A 16,076-nucleotide genomic window follows, 5' to 3' on the forward strand; every position below is an offset into this window, starting at 1 on the left:
TGTTAAAAATCCCTGTTGGTTCACTCAAATCCTTCAGGGAAATAATCTGCTCTCATTTCCTGGCCTGGCCAACGTGTCACTCCAGAAGTGGTTGACCCTCTGAAATCACTCAGCTACTCCGTTCATTCGAAGGGTAATGAGGAAAGAGTATCAGATTGCGAATGATGGTCACGTCCAATGATAGAATAAAGAAAAGAATCCCATTGTTCTGATGTCTGTGTGGATGTAATTAGTGGATGTATGATCTTTTTGATGCACCATCCACAAAATGCATATGGCGCTCTATCTGTTTGCTTCAATTTGCTCTGGTCTCAATCAAATTAATCTTTTATTTTTGTCTTCTCCTGTCCTTTATCTATCTTTCTTTCCTTCCACCTCTTTAGAAAGATGTACCTGAACAATCCCTTAGATGCTTTACCCAGGTCTGCTCCACATCCACCTCCAACCAAGTGTGATACAAAGACCGAAACTTGTATTGCTTCTGTTTCTACTGTAAACATGAGGACAGCTAGGTAGAGTTAACTGTGAACCTCTTACTGTTGTGCTCCATTATTGATGATGAGCTTTATCAATGAATGCTTGTGGAATGAAAGCTTTTCCTAAGCGCTTGTGTATTGTCTGTTGAGAGTGTAGACTTTGGCTGGGGTGATGGTGCCGGGAAATTTTCCTTACCTTGTCCGGTGCAGGAAGATGACTTTGTGCAGTGCTGCCTTATTACCATCCTGAGCAGTAATTCTCGTGTACAGAAGGGGGAAAATAAACTTGCATTTCATACAGCAACTTCCACCATCTCTGGATGTCCCAAACATTTTACAACCAGTGAAGAACTCAGGAGTGTCATTGTATTGTGATGTAGCAAATGTTGCCACCAATTTGTGCGCAGCAAGCTCCCGCAAAACAAAAAGATGGTGACATTCAGCTGACCTGATTTTTGAAATATTTATTGTGGGATAAATATTGGTCAGGACACTAGGAGGGAGAGGTCTCTCCTGCTGTTCTGCAAATCAATAAGATGTTTCAAGTCTGTGTAAGGAGGGTGTATAAATGACTAGTATGCTATACCTATCCAGATATCAATAGATATATGTTTGAATGGTTTTGCGAAAGCTGAGTTGATTTAACGCACTTGCATAACCATGCCTTTCTGGTCGGTGACTGTTGTTTAATGTTTTTGGAAAGAAGCCTTTGAAATTTCTGTCTCTGCTCATTTTAGAAGATAAGAAAAGAAAGCACTGAATCTTGTGTCAGGGTGAGACTAATCTTGTTAGCATTGAAGCGTGCATTTTCAGATTTCTTCTCATCTAGTTGTGCTTTCCATGGAAAGATTCGTCAATGTAACAGAAGAGGCGACCTCAAAGATGCCATCAGTCCTGCCAAATCTTCCCCCTGCTGCGACCGGAATTGATCCATGTCCTTTAGATGCTGGCAGGCATTCAGTAGCTGTACAAACCTGTGATATTCCAGTGCTCGCTACCCCACCATTGACCTCCATCTCTGTAGGAGGTGCAGATCCTGCCGTCTGTACTCCAGCTACCTCTGAAAGGTACAGAGATTGAGCACGTGCCGAGTCCAGGCTAACGTCGGGAGATAAGTCAAAGATGAGCAGAGGAGAATGGAGATTTGGGAGAGTTGTTCAAGTCCATGGTGGGGGGGGAATTCAGGTAGAGTAAGTGAGGATGAACTACTTTCACTGGCCAAAGGTCAGTGGCCAGAGGACCCCAATTAAAACGATTGGGAAGGAGATGAGAATTGGCTTTGCTCAACACATTGTCAACTGGATTGTGTTACCTGAAAGGGTGGTGGAGGCAGATTCAATAATAAAAGTGAATTAAACATTTACCTAAAAATAAGATATCTGCAGGGAGATGGGGAAACAGCAGGGAGAGTGAGGCTTACTTAAATAGCTCTTGCAAAGAACCAGCACAAGCTTGATGGGCCAAATGGCCTCCTGCACTGTATAACTTGATTAGTTAACTTCCTATTGAAAGTAACATCATAAGTTTTCTCAATGTAGGTTTGAATATATTGGTTTGGTACACTGTCTCTCCCTCCTATCTCTCTTGCTCACTCCTCTACCTTGCCACCCCTCTTTATCTTGCTCTCCATGTCTTCCCACCCTGCTCCATACTTTGTCGTGCTCACCACCCATCTCTCCCCACCTTTCTCTCTCCTCCCCATCTCTGTCTCAACCTACTTCTGTGTCCTCCACCCAACCCCCATTCCTCCCCTCTGTCCTCTCAAAGTCTCTCATTTTCCTCCTCTCCTCCGCCCATCTGTCTCACCCAATGCTGCAGCCCTGCCCACCTCACCCTGCTGTCTCTACCCAACCCTTTGCTTTCACCGATTCCCAATCTATACTTGTTTACTTCTCTCTGTCTCTCTCTCTGTCTCTCTCTTCCTCTCTCTGTCTCTGTCTCTGTATCTTTCTTTCATTGGCTACTCTTTGCCCAGGAAAGTTTTGGAAAATCCACTTGAAGCGTTGCCAAAGTCGACTCCACCTCTTCCGCCCTGGAAGCAAAGCCCAGAGGCGCAGAACGCTGCTGCTGTGATTACTGCCGTACTTGCTGCTCAAGCTAGGTATTCTGCAATTGTCGTTGTGAGATTTGTGCTTATTGGCTTCAGTATAATTACAATATTCACGTAAGAGCAGGAGCATGTCAATCTACCCTTCGAGAATCCTTCACCCTTTTATAGCAGCATGGAAAGAGTCTCTTGGCCAGTCATCAAACACCTATTTATTCTAAGCCGATTTTTGTTCATTGAAATATTTTTCAAATGTTATAATGTTTCCTGTCTCAAGCACTGAATTCGTATGTCCTGTCCAACCCCCTCAGGGTGAACAAAACTCTTTTTAAATCTCCTCCAAACCCCGACTTTAAATCAGTGCCCCATATTTATTGACCCCTCTACTTAAGGGAGAGGTTTATTCCTGTCAGCCCTATCTATGCCCCTCATAATTTGGTTGGCTCTATTCAGTATGATCATGATTGATTGACTCGCCTCCAAACCTGTTTCTTCCCTTACTGGCTCGTCTCACTCATTTGAAACAGTAACAAGTTTTGATATTTAACTTTATTATATGGTTAGTGGTAGCCATGAAAAGATGGAATCTGCTCTTTAAACTGCCCTGAGTCCTGTAGCTTTTGAGTGTAGATCAGATAGAATCTTCAAAGTCCTCACTCCTACCCTCAACACACCAGTATTTTACCTGTTTTTTTGAAAAAGAAATGCTCTTCCCATGTTCTGTTTCAGTTTGCTTTATGTATTTTCTTTTCTGATTCTATTCTCCTTTACATATGTTCCTTTCTTTTTGCAACTTTTTTTGGAAAAAAATACTGTCCGCCAGACTGTCTGAACCTGCTGTCTCTCCATCTCTGTTGGATGCTCTGCTCATCAAACCCGTTACAAAATCTCCATCTGCACAACCTTTTTCATTGCCCAAGCGTCAGTCCACCAGCTCTTTGTATGTGCCGAAGACCAGGAGGTAAGAGAAGATCAGCATGCTGTGTGTCTCCTCCTGTGGAAGATTTAAGAAGCTGCAGGATAATTGTAATGTTCTGGATCTTGCTGGAGGAAGGGACATGTTGCTGAAGCTCATTGTTTTGCACACCAGGACAAACACAAGAATGCCAAATTTCAAGTTGGCTTGCCAACCAATCAAGGGTCCATGCACACTGATTGTGTGCTGACACATTCACTTCCGGTTTCTTCTGCTACTGCCATGCACAGACTTCCAACATTCACCCTGTGGCCACAGACATTAGAGAGAACTTGGATCTGTACTCTTCTCACCTGGAGTGTAAACTGTTGTGACTGTTTGAAATCTGGCATTCTTGCCTTTTGTCCTGAGGAACTCAAGACTAATATCGACAGTGACCACCTCCCCGCCCAACCCCCCACCTTTCAACATTTCGTACGACCTGGCAACTGATTATGTTTTATTGTCACGATTATCACCTCCATATTAAGTCATATTTTTATATTTGATTCAAGGCAGAGATCTCCTGTTGTTGGGCACTGAAGAGACTTCCTTTATTCCCATCCCTCACTGAAGTAAATAGTCTCTGATCCAATAAGTTTGCACAAGAGAGAGAGAGGAGTTATCAAAAACACAGGAGAATAAAGCCAGTTAGCTCACTGAGACTGCTATCCCATCATTCAATAAGATCTCAGTTGATTTGGAATCTAACTCCATAAACCTGGCTTTGCTCCATCTCCCTTAATATGTTTGGCCAAGATAAATATTTTAAAAAAAATCAGCTTTAAAATAAATAATTACCCACTGTTAATTGCTATTTGTAGAAGAAAGTTCCAATCTTCCACTACATCTGTGTGAGGAGATGTTTGGTTATCTCACTCCTGAAAGGTCTGACTTTAACAATTGGCCTGTAGCTCTCTAGCCCCAACCTGCAGAAATAGTTTCTCTCTACCTACGCTGTCTGGTCTTGCTATCTTGAAAACCTCTGACTAATCACTGCTTACCTTTCTAAATTCCAGAAAATTCAACCCTTGTTTGTTTATTCTCGCCTGATGGCTTATCATCTAGGAATCCTTCTAGTAAGTCTATTGATTCACAGGGTTGGCCCTTTTATAGGATTAGATGCTGTATTAGTTGTTGGGTACTGTTCTGTCTCCGTGATTTCTGTAGCTGTGATTCTGGAAGCCTATCTCCTTTCTCTCCAATGGCAACTCTCATGACTAGCTGATGAAGACATCATCCTCTCTGTATTATAATTGCATCTTCTGTTCATGTCATTATTACAGTTGACCATTCATCCCCTTGAGTCTGTTTTGACCCCATTCAGTGCGATGAGTCTATATCTCGGCTCCACCTCTCCACGTTAGGTTAGCGAGGGACGTGGAACTTAGTGTAGAAAAATCTATGGTTTTTAATCATTAGCACTTAGATTGTAGCAGCATCCACAGCCTATTGGAGAGTTTTGCATTTACCTGCTCTTCTGTGTGGAAATATTGCTTTCTGAATGTACGGGCTCTGAATATTGAGGCTTTGATCCATATTCTGCCCGACTTGAGAAAGTCATTAATTCACTCCATTGAGGATTTGTTTAATGGTTCAAACCTGACTCATCGGTTCTTTGTTTAGCACAGTTGGCTGCATGGCTGGTTTGATGTGATGCCAAAAAAAGTAGGTACAATTCCTTCTCAGCCTCTCCCAATGGCTGAGGCATGGTGCTCTTCAGGTTAAACCACCACCAGTATCCTCTCTCTATTGGGAGAGCAGCACTTTGGAACTTTACTCACTTTACTGGAATATGACGTTTACCTGATGCTGAGATAGTTGACGCAGCTTCTTAATTTACTCCAGTTTCTGTGTTTCCCTCTCCCAACGTGTATGAACAGCCACCAGAAGTGTGTGTGAAGGGAAAGGGGAAATGAAATCAGCTGACTCTGTACCCACAAGACCTGACCAAACATGCACAACACCTCGTGGCCTGAATATAGTGCAGGGTTTCATCATACAGGGTAACTGGGCAGCTGGGGGTAACATGCATGTGGCACACTGCCAATGTAGTTGATATTTTATATATTGTGTTGTGTGTGAGCAGATAGTGTGGACAAATTTGTCAAATATTTCAACCTGGATTCCACCAGGTTCATTGCCCTTCGAGTCTGCTAAGTTGCTATTGAAGGCCAGTAAGCAAATGAAGGGCACTAGCTCTCCATTGTACACACATAATAAAAACCGAAAGAACTGTGGATGCTGTAAATCGGGAACAAAAACAAAGTTGCTGGAAAAGCTCAGCAGGTCTAGCAGCATCTGTGAAGGAAAAAAACAGAGTTAATGTTTCGGGTCCGGTGACCCTTCCTTACCTTCTTGGCTAAGGCTTTTCTTGGTTTCTTGTTTTCTTTTGGAATGCGCAAGTATAATTGTTGAAGAGATGTCCTTTTGAATAAGAAGTATTTTTATTGGGCAGCTGGAAACTCTTCTGGGAAGTGCGAAGAAATGTGTTGAAAAGCAGTGACTGCTTGGCATGGTTCTACAATCATACAGTCGTAGAGGTCTGCAGCATGGAAACAGACCCTTCGGCCCAACTTGCCCATACCATCCAGTTTTCACGATTAAACTAGTTCCATTTGCCTGCCTGTGGTCCATATCCCTTTGTACCTATCCCTTCTAAGTATCTGTTCAAATGTTTCTTAAATAATAAAATTGTACTGGCTTCCACCACTACCTCTGGCAGCCCATACCAGACACTCCCCATTCTGTGTGTAAAAATTGCTTCTCTGGAGTCTTTTTATATCTCTCGCTCTCACCTTAAACCTATGGCCTCTAGTTTGAGTCTCCCCTACCACAGGGAAAAGCTGTTAGCTGTCTACCTTATCAATGCCTCTTGTGATTTTATAGAAGTCTTTAAGGTCACCCTTCAGTCTCCTACGCTCCAGGGGAAAAAACGTCCCAGCCTGTCCAACCTCTGCTTATAACTCAAATCTTCCAGTCCAGGTAACATCCTAGTAAATCTTTTCTGCACTGTAATTTAATATCCTTTCTACAGTAGGGCAACCAGAACTGCACGCAGTACTCCAAATATGGCCTTACCAACATCTTGTACAGCTGCAACAAGATGTCCCATATCCTACATGCAATGCTCTGACTGAGGAAAGCAAGCATGTCTAAAGCGGTCTTCACCACCCTGTCTCAATTGTTAAACTATTCACCCCAAGGTAGGTAGGAGATATCCTTTTAAAGTTTGAGTGATGATGGCAACAGGTAAAGTGCATGAAACTCTTTACACCTTAATTTCATAAACTTTAGCTGAACAAAATTCTGCTGATTCGACTCTAACTTACACCAAATCTTATTCACCAACCACCTCTGTGCCCTCTGACCTATGTTGGATCCCAGTCCATTGGTGCCTCAACTTTAAAGATTCTCACGTGTTTTCATTTCAGATTCTTCTGTGACCCCATCCTTTACTATCTGTTCGAGCTCCTCCAAGACGTTCCTCCACTTCTGCAATTCTGGCCTCTTTAATATCCAACCGCAGAATCCCCAGCCAAAAAAAAAATTCCACCCTGACTTCACGGTCTTTAATCACTGCTGGATTAGGCATGTTTTGCATCCTTCCACATTTGATGCTGACTGCAGTAATTGGAGATTGTAACCACTGCTGTGACTGTTTTACTGAGCATACTTTGTGGTTAAACCCCCACATTTCACCTTGCACCGTTGAAACTTCACTTTTGATCTTCAGCACGGTCCCTGGCTCTCCCCCCCACCCCCCAAATCCAATATCCCCAAATCCTTACTTGCTTCAATGCTCTTAAAATCTCCGTCTCCTTCCCATACTGATGACAGGTTGACCACCTGAAATATGAACTCTGTTCTCTCTCTCTCTCTCCACAGATGCTGCCTGACCAGCATTCTCGGTTTCTTGTTTAGAGATTCAAGCAGTTTGGTGGTGGGGGAGGTGTTGTTGTTGGTTGACTTGGCTGGATGGCTTGTTTGTGATGTAGAGAGACGCTGACAGCATGGGTTCAACTCCTGTTCTAACTGAGGTCACCAAGAAAGTGCTGCCTTCTCAACCTCTCCCCTCGAGAGAGCAGCTCTATGGTCCCCAAAGGTCCCTTTACCTTACAACATAATAAAGGGTTTTTGTTTAATGAGTAGCCAACTCTATTAGTCTAATTACTTTGAAGCGGGGGGGGGAATATACAAAACTTGAATCTCGCTGAAAAGAGAGTCAAATTGCCAAGGCTTTCTGTTTTGCATTCGTCAAACAGCACCAAGACTGCACTGAAATTTTGTCATTCTTGTGTTTTCCAGATGAATGAAAGACTGAAAGCTGAGACAGAATGTCTTCCTGTCTAAGTGTTATTATAGGAAAAATGTGCCTTCCTTTATGTGTGTGAGGGATGTGTGTGAGCATACAGCAGCAGGCAAATTCCATTAACATCGTCCCACTTTGCTTAGTTTTATGGCCCAGTTTTGACTTACAAAAGCCATGTCCCACTTTAGGATTCATCGCAACTGTGATGTGTCCTTTGAGCAGCTGGGCCGTGCAGTGTTACCACATTAAATGGACTTGCATTCTTGGTTTATTGGGCAATGAACAGGTGCGATAACAGGGCTTTACCCTTTGAACACCATGTGAAATGCCAGGCGAGCCGCAGATAAGACCGGGTGTGTATTTTGATGCTCAACGTCCAATTTGCTTTTCCCTTCTGCTCCAGTTAAAAAGTCTTCCTCATGAATACTTGGCAAAATGGGATAATTGCAAAGATAAGATGGAAGAGATGGTGCCTCCACATTACACTTCTATTTTCAGCACACATAGTTTACTTGGAACTGTTGTGTGTAGGAGTAGATGTTGATTTCACAATTTATCTCTTTCATTACACAAGAATATTAAAAGAAAAGGAGGGGTGAGGCAATGGCCTAGTGGTATTGTCATTGAACTGTTAATCCAAAGACCCAGATCTGGGTTCGAATCGCACCATAGCAGATGGTGGAATTTGAATTCAATATAAAAGAAAAATCTGGAATTAAGAGAATTTATGAAACCATTGTCAATTGTTGGAAAAACCTGTCTGGTTCGCTAATGCCATTTAGTGCCATTTCCTTACATTTAGGGAAGGAAACTGCCACCATATGTACATGTGACTCCAAACGCAGAGCAATGTGGTTGACTCTTGACTGCCCAATTGGCAATAAATGCCACCTAACCAGTGACACCCTCATCCCATGAATAATAAAGAGAAAAGGGCCACTCAGCCCTTCAAACTGCTGCGCCATTCCAGAGGATCATGATTGGCCTACCTCAACATCATATTCCTACTCTGTTCTTACTTTGCTACAAAAGCAGGTCAGGTGCTAGGAATTTTACAATGAGTGACTCACCTCCTGACTCCCCAGAGCCTGCCTACCAATTACAAAGCACAGGTTAGGAGTGTGATGGAATATTCCCCACTTGCGTGGTTGAGTGCACCTCCGACAACACCCAAGAGGCTCGACACTATCCAGGAGAGTGCTGCCTGCTTGATTGGGACCATTCCTGCCACCTTTAGCAATTAGTTCCCTCACCAACAATGTGCAGTGACAGCAGTATGTACCATCTGCAAGACGCCCTGCGATAATTTGCCGAGACTATTTCAACAGCCCCTTCCAAACCACTTCAGCAGACACATGGGCACACCACACCAAGCTCTCCTCTGAGTCACTCTTTCCCCATCCTGACTTGGAAACATATTACTGCCATTCCTTCAGTGTCACTGGCTCAAAGTCCTGGAACTACCCTGTCTTCCTCCCCCCACCACCCCTCCCCCAGACAGCATTGTCGCGATACCGACATGAAATGGACTGCAAGAACATGGGTCACCATCAACTTCTCGAGGGCAACTAGGGGCGGGCAATAAATGCTGGCTCAGCCAACACTGCCCATATCCCTTAAATTAAGAGAGGAAGATCCTGCTTTCCACTACTATCCCAAAAAAAGTCTTTATTCTCACTGTTCCCAGAGCCTTTAGAGTGTCCTAACATGGAGCATCTTCCACACTGTGCAGTCATATCTCTCACATGTTCAAACAGTTGCAATAACCCCCATAATGCAGTTGGATGTCAACATTTTATTTGGAAAATAGGAAGTAATTGTGTGTTGTGTCTGGCAGACTTTGAATGCTGTTACAGAGTGGGTATTAATGGTTGCAGAATGTGGGTCTATGCCTGTGATTCATCCCACACAGCAGGTCAAATTGAAAGGACTCTGAGTACTATGCTCAGTGCATTCACCCAGCAATACAGAGGTGTTCTGATAGAGTACCCTGCTGAAGGGATTGACTGCCATCATGTGTAATGGACATCTTATTTAAAGCTCAAATTGTGAATACCTTCCCCTTGGAATCTGTACGAGCTTTGTCAATTTTCATCAAGAATCTTTTGTGTGTGGAATGTGCATTGGTTGGAACCTCCACTTTCAGAAAGCTTCATCAAGTCAGACTTAGTTTAAGTGGGGCAGCATGGTGCGCCAGTGGTTAGCACTGCTGCCTCGTGGCACTATGGAACTGGGTTTGTTTGATACCACCCTCGGGCAACTGTCTGCGTGGAGTTTGCACCTTCTCCTTGTCTCTGTGTGGGTTTCCTCCCATTGTCCGAAGGTGTGCAGGTTAGGGTGGATTGACCATGCTAAATGGCCCATAGTGTCTAGGGATGTGCAGATTAGGGTGGATTGGCCGTGCTAAATTGCCCATAGTGTCCAGGGATGTGCAGGCTAGGTGGGTTGGCCATGGGATATACAGGGTTACAGGAATAGGGTAGGGGGTGGGTCTGGGTGGGATGCTCTTTGGAGGGTCGGTGTGGACTCATTGGGCCGAATGGTCTGCTTCTGCATTGTAGGGACTCTATGAAGTGTTGGGGCTGCACATGTGAGGGTGGCAGTAGTGTAGTGGTAATGTCCCTGGACTAGTAATCCAGAAACCTGGTTAATGTCCCTGGGAATATGGGTTCAAATCACATGATGGCAGTTGGTGAAGTTTGAATTAGAAAATAATCTAGACTAAAACGTTAGCCTAATGGTAACCAGTGGTTCCATATCTTAACGGTATGAGAATGGATTTAACAAACAAGTCTACCCAGGCAAAGCGGGGGTGGGTGGGGTTAGAATGGCTGAAAGTAAAATTCTGACCTCACTTCAGCTGTTCTGTTTAAATCTTCTTTCTGCTGTGTACCTATAATTGTGTTCTTTCCCTTTCTCTGACCTTTCTGTTTTCACAGTGTTACGTGGCATGAATCAGTTTTCTGTTCAGAAAAGTCCTCTGTCAGACAGTTTTCAATCTCACCAATTAAGTCTGCAAAGCCTAGGTAATATTTCTTAGTCTTTTGTTGGAATAGTATAATCTTGGCTTGGCTGGGCGATCTAGTTTTAGTGAACCTGGAGAAATTTTGAACTGGATTATTGTCCTTGTTTCCTTGGGCCCAACCCCTCCTAATTTTTATCATCTCCTCCAGCCCTACAATACTCTGAGATCCCTACATGCCTTTCAATGTAGGTTCCCAGGTATGATAGCTCACAGAATTTTTCATGGTAGAAAGGGCAACATTACAAAAGAAGCAAACTTGTATTCTGTGGCACAGTGCTGTGCTGTTTGCACAGATGTATCTTTTTTCGGAGTCAGTACAAGCTATTTATGCCCACTGTGTCACTCTTCTCAATATAACAGTGTGTTGTATCTCAAAACCGAGAGGTAGCATTCATTGCTTGCTTCCCAATTGACCAATTGTAGTTACTTCACAATATATTACTGATAATATTGACGGAAAACAAACATTCTACACATACTCAGCAGGTCAGGACACGTCTACGAAGAGAAATGGAATTACTGTTTCAATTTCACTGCAAGAATGTTAGGACTAATAACTGAGTGCTCCTGCATGTGTGTGCATACACACGTGTATCTCTGTGTCTGTTTGTATCTGTGTGCGCGCCTACACACCTGTCTGTTTGTGTGCATGTATACCTGTGTGTGAATATGTGTGCAAACATTTGTATGTATGTTTGTTCATGCACACGCATGCCTGTGTGTGTACACACCTATACATATGCATGTGTCTGTGTCCAGCCTCACATGCATTCAAACACCAAATGTTGAGACTGTAGATGTTCCTTTTTGTTGTAAGACATGCCTTTATTTAATGCCTTTCATGACTGCTGAACATTTTAAACAGCTTTACAGCCAATGAAGGACTTTTGAAGAGTAGTCACTGTTGCAGTTTTTTGCAAAGCAAACTCCCACAGACCGCTGATAATGACCAGTCAATTTAATGTGATGTTGATTGCGGGATACGTATCGACCAGGACAGTGAGGAAAATGCCGTGCGTTTATTTGAAGTAGTGTCAAACGAACTTTTACATCTGGCCCGTAGGACAGGGGCGTGTAGCAATGTGGATTTATATTTAAGAACTACCTGGAAAAACTGGAAGATTTTGAACTGTTAGGCATTTTCGAAATTAAGAGTTTTTAACCATGTGATTACTTGGAAAATTTGAAGCCAACGGTATAAATGTGTGCTGTCATTTACCTGGAAGTCAAGATAACTTTGGAGAAAACACAAGAAAAGCTTTTAGAGAGATTGGAGTGGGGTTTATGGCCCTTCATTGCTGGAAAGTCTTGGCTTTGAAAGATAATGGGTGCCACTGTACTAGTGGTTGCCTAACAACCCTTTCTGGACTTGGTTTTCTAGATTTTAATAAAAATAAGTAATAAAGAAGTAACTCTCAGAATTGCAAGTCTCTCTCACTCTTTGTAAATGCCTCAGGAACCTGATGACTGTTCAAAACACCAGTATGTTCGACTTTATAAACCTGAAGAGCAGAACTATGACCATTTTCTGAAGATTCAGATCCCATTTGCCTCCATCTGAGCTGAAGCTTTTCCATGAATCTAAGTAATTTGATTTCATTGATTAGATACCCAGTAGACTGTGGGAATTCATCAAGTTCCGTTCTTTGTTTCAGCCCCTTGTTTTCCAATGTTCTTCTTTCTTTTAACATATCTGCAGAGACTATTGTCTTTAGTGTTGTGTGAGTGTGTCTATGTTTGCGATTAGAAAGGAATATAGATCTAATTCTGGAATTATAGCTTAGTTGTTAACTGGTGTTTGCCATTTGTTTTGAGAATAAGTTTTGTTTTATAATAAATGGGTTATTTTTTTGAATTAATCAGAGAGGCCTAGGAAAGCTTCTTTCATTCTGGATAATGAACTAAAAAAGAAGCAATTGTCCGTTTTGATGACTGGTGTAAATTATTGATTCAATGTTGTGACTAGTGGAGAGTGAACCTCCATTACCTGTGCAGTCTTCCCATCGCTGTCAAAACGGCGGGCCCTTGGTTTGGTCCAAAGGACAGCACCTCTGGCACTGCAGCACACCCTCAGTGTTACTGATGATCTTTTGACTTTTGCTCTTAAATCCTTGGTGGGACTTGAACTCTCATCTTTCAAACTCAGAGGCAAGATTGTCATCAATTGAGCCATGGCTTCACAACTCAACTGCAAGTGCTATTCCAGTTGAGGTAGCAATTGGGAGCTATGACACACGAACTGTGCGTGTGCAAAGGGTACATTTTTGACTCTGTGTTTCTAGAACAAGATAGTCACAGATAAATGCAAAGAACTCATGAAGTTTCTTAGCCTAGAGAGTGGTGAAAATGGAATTCCCTATCGCATGGAGGAGTTGAGGTGAATGTCACAGATACATTTTAAGGAGAAGCTAGGTAAGTACATGTGGGATCAAAAAACAGGATACAGTGACTTGGTGGATGAAGCGGGGAGGATGCAGGATCCTGTTTGCATGAATGGCATGTTTTCGTGTATATTGTAACTAATATGTCAGAGGCTAAGGAAACACATGGGATCTTTAGCTTTATAAATAAGACCCCTAATATTGAAAAACAATCAAGTCGTGCTTGATCTTTGCAGATCTCTAGTTGGGCTTCAGCATGAAGTCTGATGGCTGTAATGTTGTATTTAACTCTGGGTACCGCAGCACTGTGGGTGTACCCACACCCCATGGACTGCTGCAATTCAAGAAAGCAGCACCTTCTCAAGGGTAGTTAGGGCTGAGCAATAAGTGCCAGCAATGTTCACGTCTCGTGAACTCACTTTTTTAAAAAAACACACTTTAAGAAGAATGTCAAGGCTGTGTGCATGGTACAGTGAAGGTTTACCCGGCCTATATAAGGACAGACTGGGGTAGCATTAGAGGTTAATAGAGACCCAATGGGGCTTTTCAGAATTCTGAAAGGTTTTGAAAGAGCAAGTTGACAGAAGTTTCCTTCTGAATTGTGCACCTGATTCTAGTGATGTGGGCTGGAAATGGATCTGTTCTGACTAGAGAATGTAAGGTGTAGATGAATAATCTAAAAGTTTTTTTTTCTGTACCGAAAGATGTGTTTCTTTGTGTGGATAACATAACCTACATCCTTCCCTGTCTTCCTGAAATGACACAATTTATGCAAAACTCTTGCTTCTAATTCAAGGCTTAGGTCACACGTTAATAAAGATTTACCTGTCGTTTCCTGACATTATCCAACCACAAAACCATCGCAGCATTGTTGCAAATTACTTTTCCACCTTGAATAATGGTATTTGCTTTTCAGATCAGATATAAAGTGACTGCTCCTTGAGTTGTAAGTTTTATGGAAACTATTCCGTCAGGACCTGCAGACCAATTTCTGTTTACGAACAAAAACCAGAGCTTCTGGAAAAGCTCAGCAGGTCCGGCAGCATTTGTGGAGAAAAAGCAGAGGAACGTTAACTCTAATTTCTCTCCACGAATGCTGCCAGACCTCCTGAGAGTTTCCAGCAATTTCAGGTGTTTGTTTTTGATTTCTAGCATCGGCAGTTCTTTAGTTTTTTTTTTAAAAGCCCATTTCTGTCACTTTTTTTTCACAGTGGCGATGCTGTGGATGTTCCTCAGCCCATTGGCCCCGCTACTGCATCTGTCAAGCCCATGTCTAAGATGCCTGGTGGGGTCTGTCACACCCCACCCACTGCTGCTGTATCCAGCCCAACCTTCAAGCCTCGTGGAGTTGCTGAACCTACCAAACCAACAGGCTGGCAAGCTACCAACTCAGCAGGTAAAATGCAATTTGTTTTGCTTTAACATTTTAAAGTTGTGGATAACTTTTTTATGGGTACAGAATCACATAGGCTCAAGAAACGGTTACCTCTTGTAAAAGTCAACCACCTCCAAGGTTTGCCAAAAAACACATTTGTTTCTCACGTACCTCGTTAAGGCTGACTCCCAACATTTAGTCAAAAAAAAAAATCCAAACCCGTTGTACTTAAATCTGATCACCACTGAAGGCAAATGTGCTTGCGTGCAAATCTAGCTGATAAAATAGAGTGCCAGCCCAGTGAATTACAGCATCATAGATCTATTACAGTGCAGAAGTAGGCTATTCAGCCCATCGTGCCTGAAACAGGCTCTCTGCAACTTAGTGCCACTTTTCACCTATAACCGTGCACATTGATTCAATTCAAAGAATCATCTAATGCCCTCCTGAATGTCTCAGGCGAACCTGTCACCAATGATATTTCCAGTGAGCGGATTCCAGACACAAACTACTTGTGAATAAATATATTCTCATGTCACATTTGCTTCTTTTTATAAATTACTTTATGTCTATAATTCACTTGTTCTTGAACCCTTTACGACTGCAAACAATTTCTCCCTGTGATTTTGAAATCTTCAACTTTTGAAACTCCTACCAAATCTCCTCTTAGCCTTCTCCTCTCCAAGGAAAGCATTCTCAACGTCTCTGATGTATCTTTGTAACGGAGGTTTCTCATCCCTGGTACCATTCTTGCAAACATTTTTATTTAATGTGTTCACATCCTTCCTGAAGCATTGAGCCCAGAATTCAGCTGAGATTGAGCTAGTGTTTTATATGGGTTTATCATAGTGTCCCTGCTCTTGTGCTCTCTAAACGATGGTGAGTAGTCTCCAATCAGCAACTTATATGAAAGCAGGGCATTCAATCTTCATCAAATTCTCTACTTGTGTGTCAAAGTTGAACCCATACACTTTTGATTCAATATTTAGTCTTAAAAATATGAGGTTATACAGTGTCAATGTGAGGGGGATCTTCAGGGTCCTTTTTTAAATTGTTACAGCTCTACATTATTTTCCACAAAGATTGCGGATGTTGTCTATTTTCTGTCAGTTGAAATATCTTCCCTTAAAGCAACAACTCTTTTCCTTCACACTCCTCTAATTCCAGCCTCTTGGTCATTCCCGGTTTTATTCGCTGTGACGTTGACACCCGCTTCCTGGTCCCCAGTCTCTGGAATATTCTCCCTGTACCTCTCAATCTCTCCATCTCACTTTCTACCTTTAAAACATTCCTTAAAACCTCGGTTTGTGACCAGATGTTTGGATATCTGACCAAATAACCCAATAGCCCAGACACAAAAGGAATATTTGCGGTGGGATGATTAATTACCTCAAAGAAACAACATAAATAGTTAACAAGGTGTAGAGCTGGATGAACACAGCAGGCCAAGCAGCATCAGAGGAGCAGGAAAGCTGATGTTTCGGGCCTAGACCCTTCTTCAGAAA

The 16,076-nt window shown here is 42.6% G+C and overlaps 1 protein-coding gene across 3 annotated transcripts in view; it reads left to right on the plus strand.

The window, feature by feature from the left end:
- Positions 1–16,076, plus strand: part of pdlim5a (PDZ and LIM domain 5a) — a 237,926-nt gene that overhangs the window by 177,069 nt on the left and 44,781 nt on the right. For all 3 annotated transcript variants that reach the window (XM_048595832.1, XM_048595842.1, XM_048595848.1), the window contains exon 8: positions 14,408–14,592. In XM_048595832.1, the coding sequence (XP_048451789.1) occupies positions 14,408–14,592 (185 nt within the window). The remainder of the gene's footprint in view (positions 1–14,407; positions 14,593–16,076) is intronic.

The sequence above is a fragment of the Rhincodon typus genome, chromosome 1 (genome assembly GCF_021869965.1).
Source record: "Rhincodon typus isolate 14 chromosome 1, sRhiTyp1.1, whole genome shotgun sequence".
Taxonomy (NCBI): Eukaryota; Metazoa; Chordata; class Chondrichthyes; order Orectolobiformes; family Rhincodontidae; genus Rhincodon; species Rhincodon typus.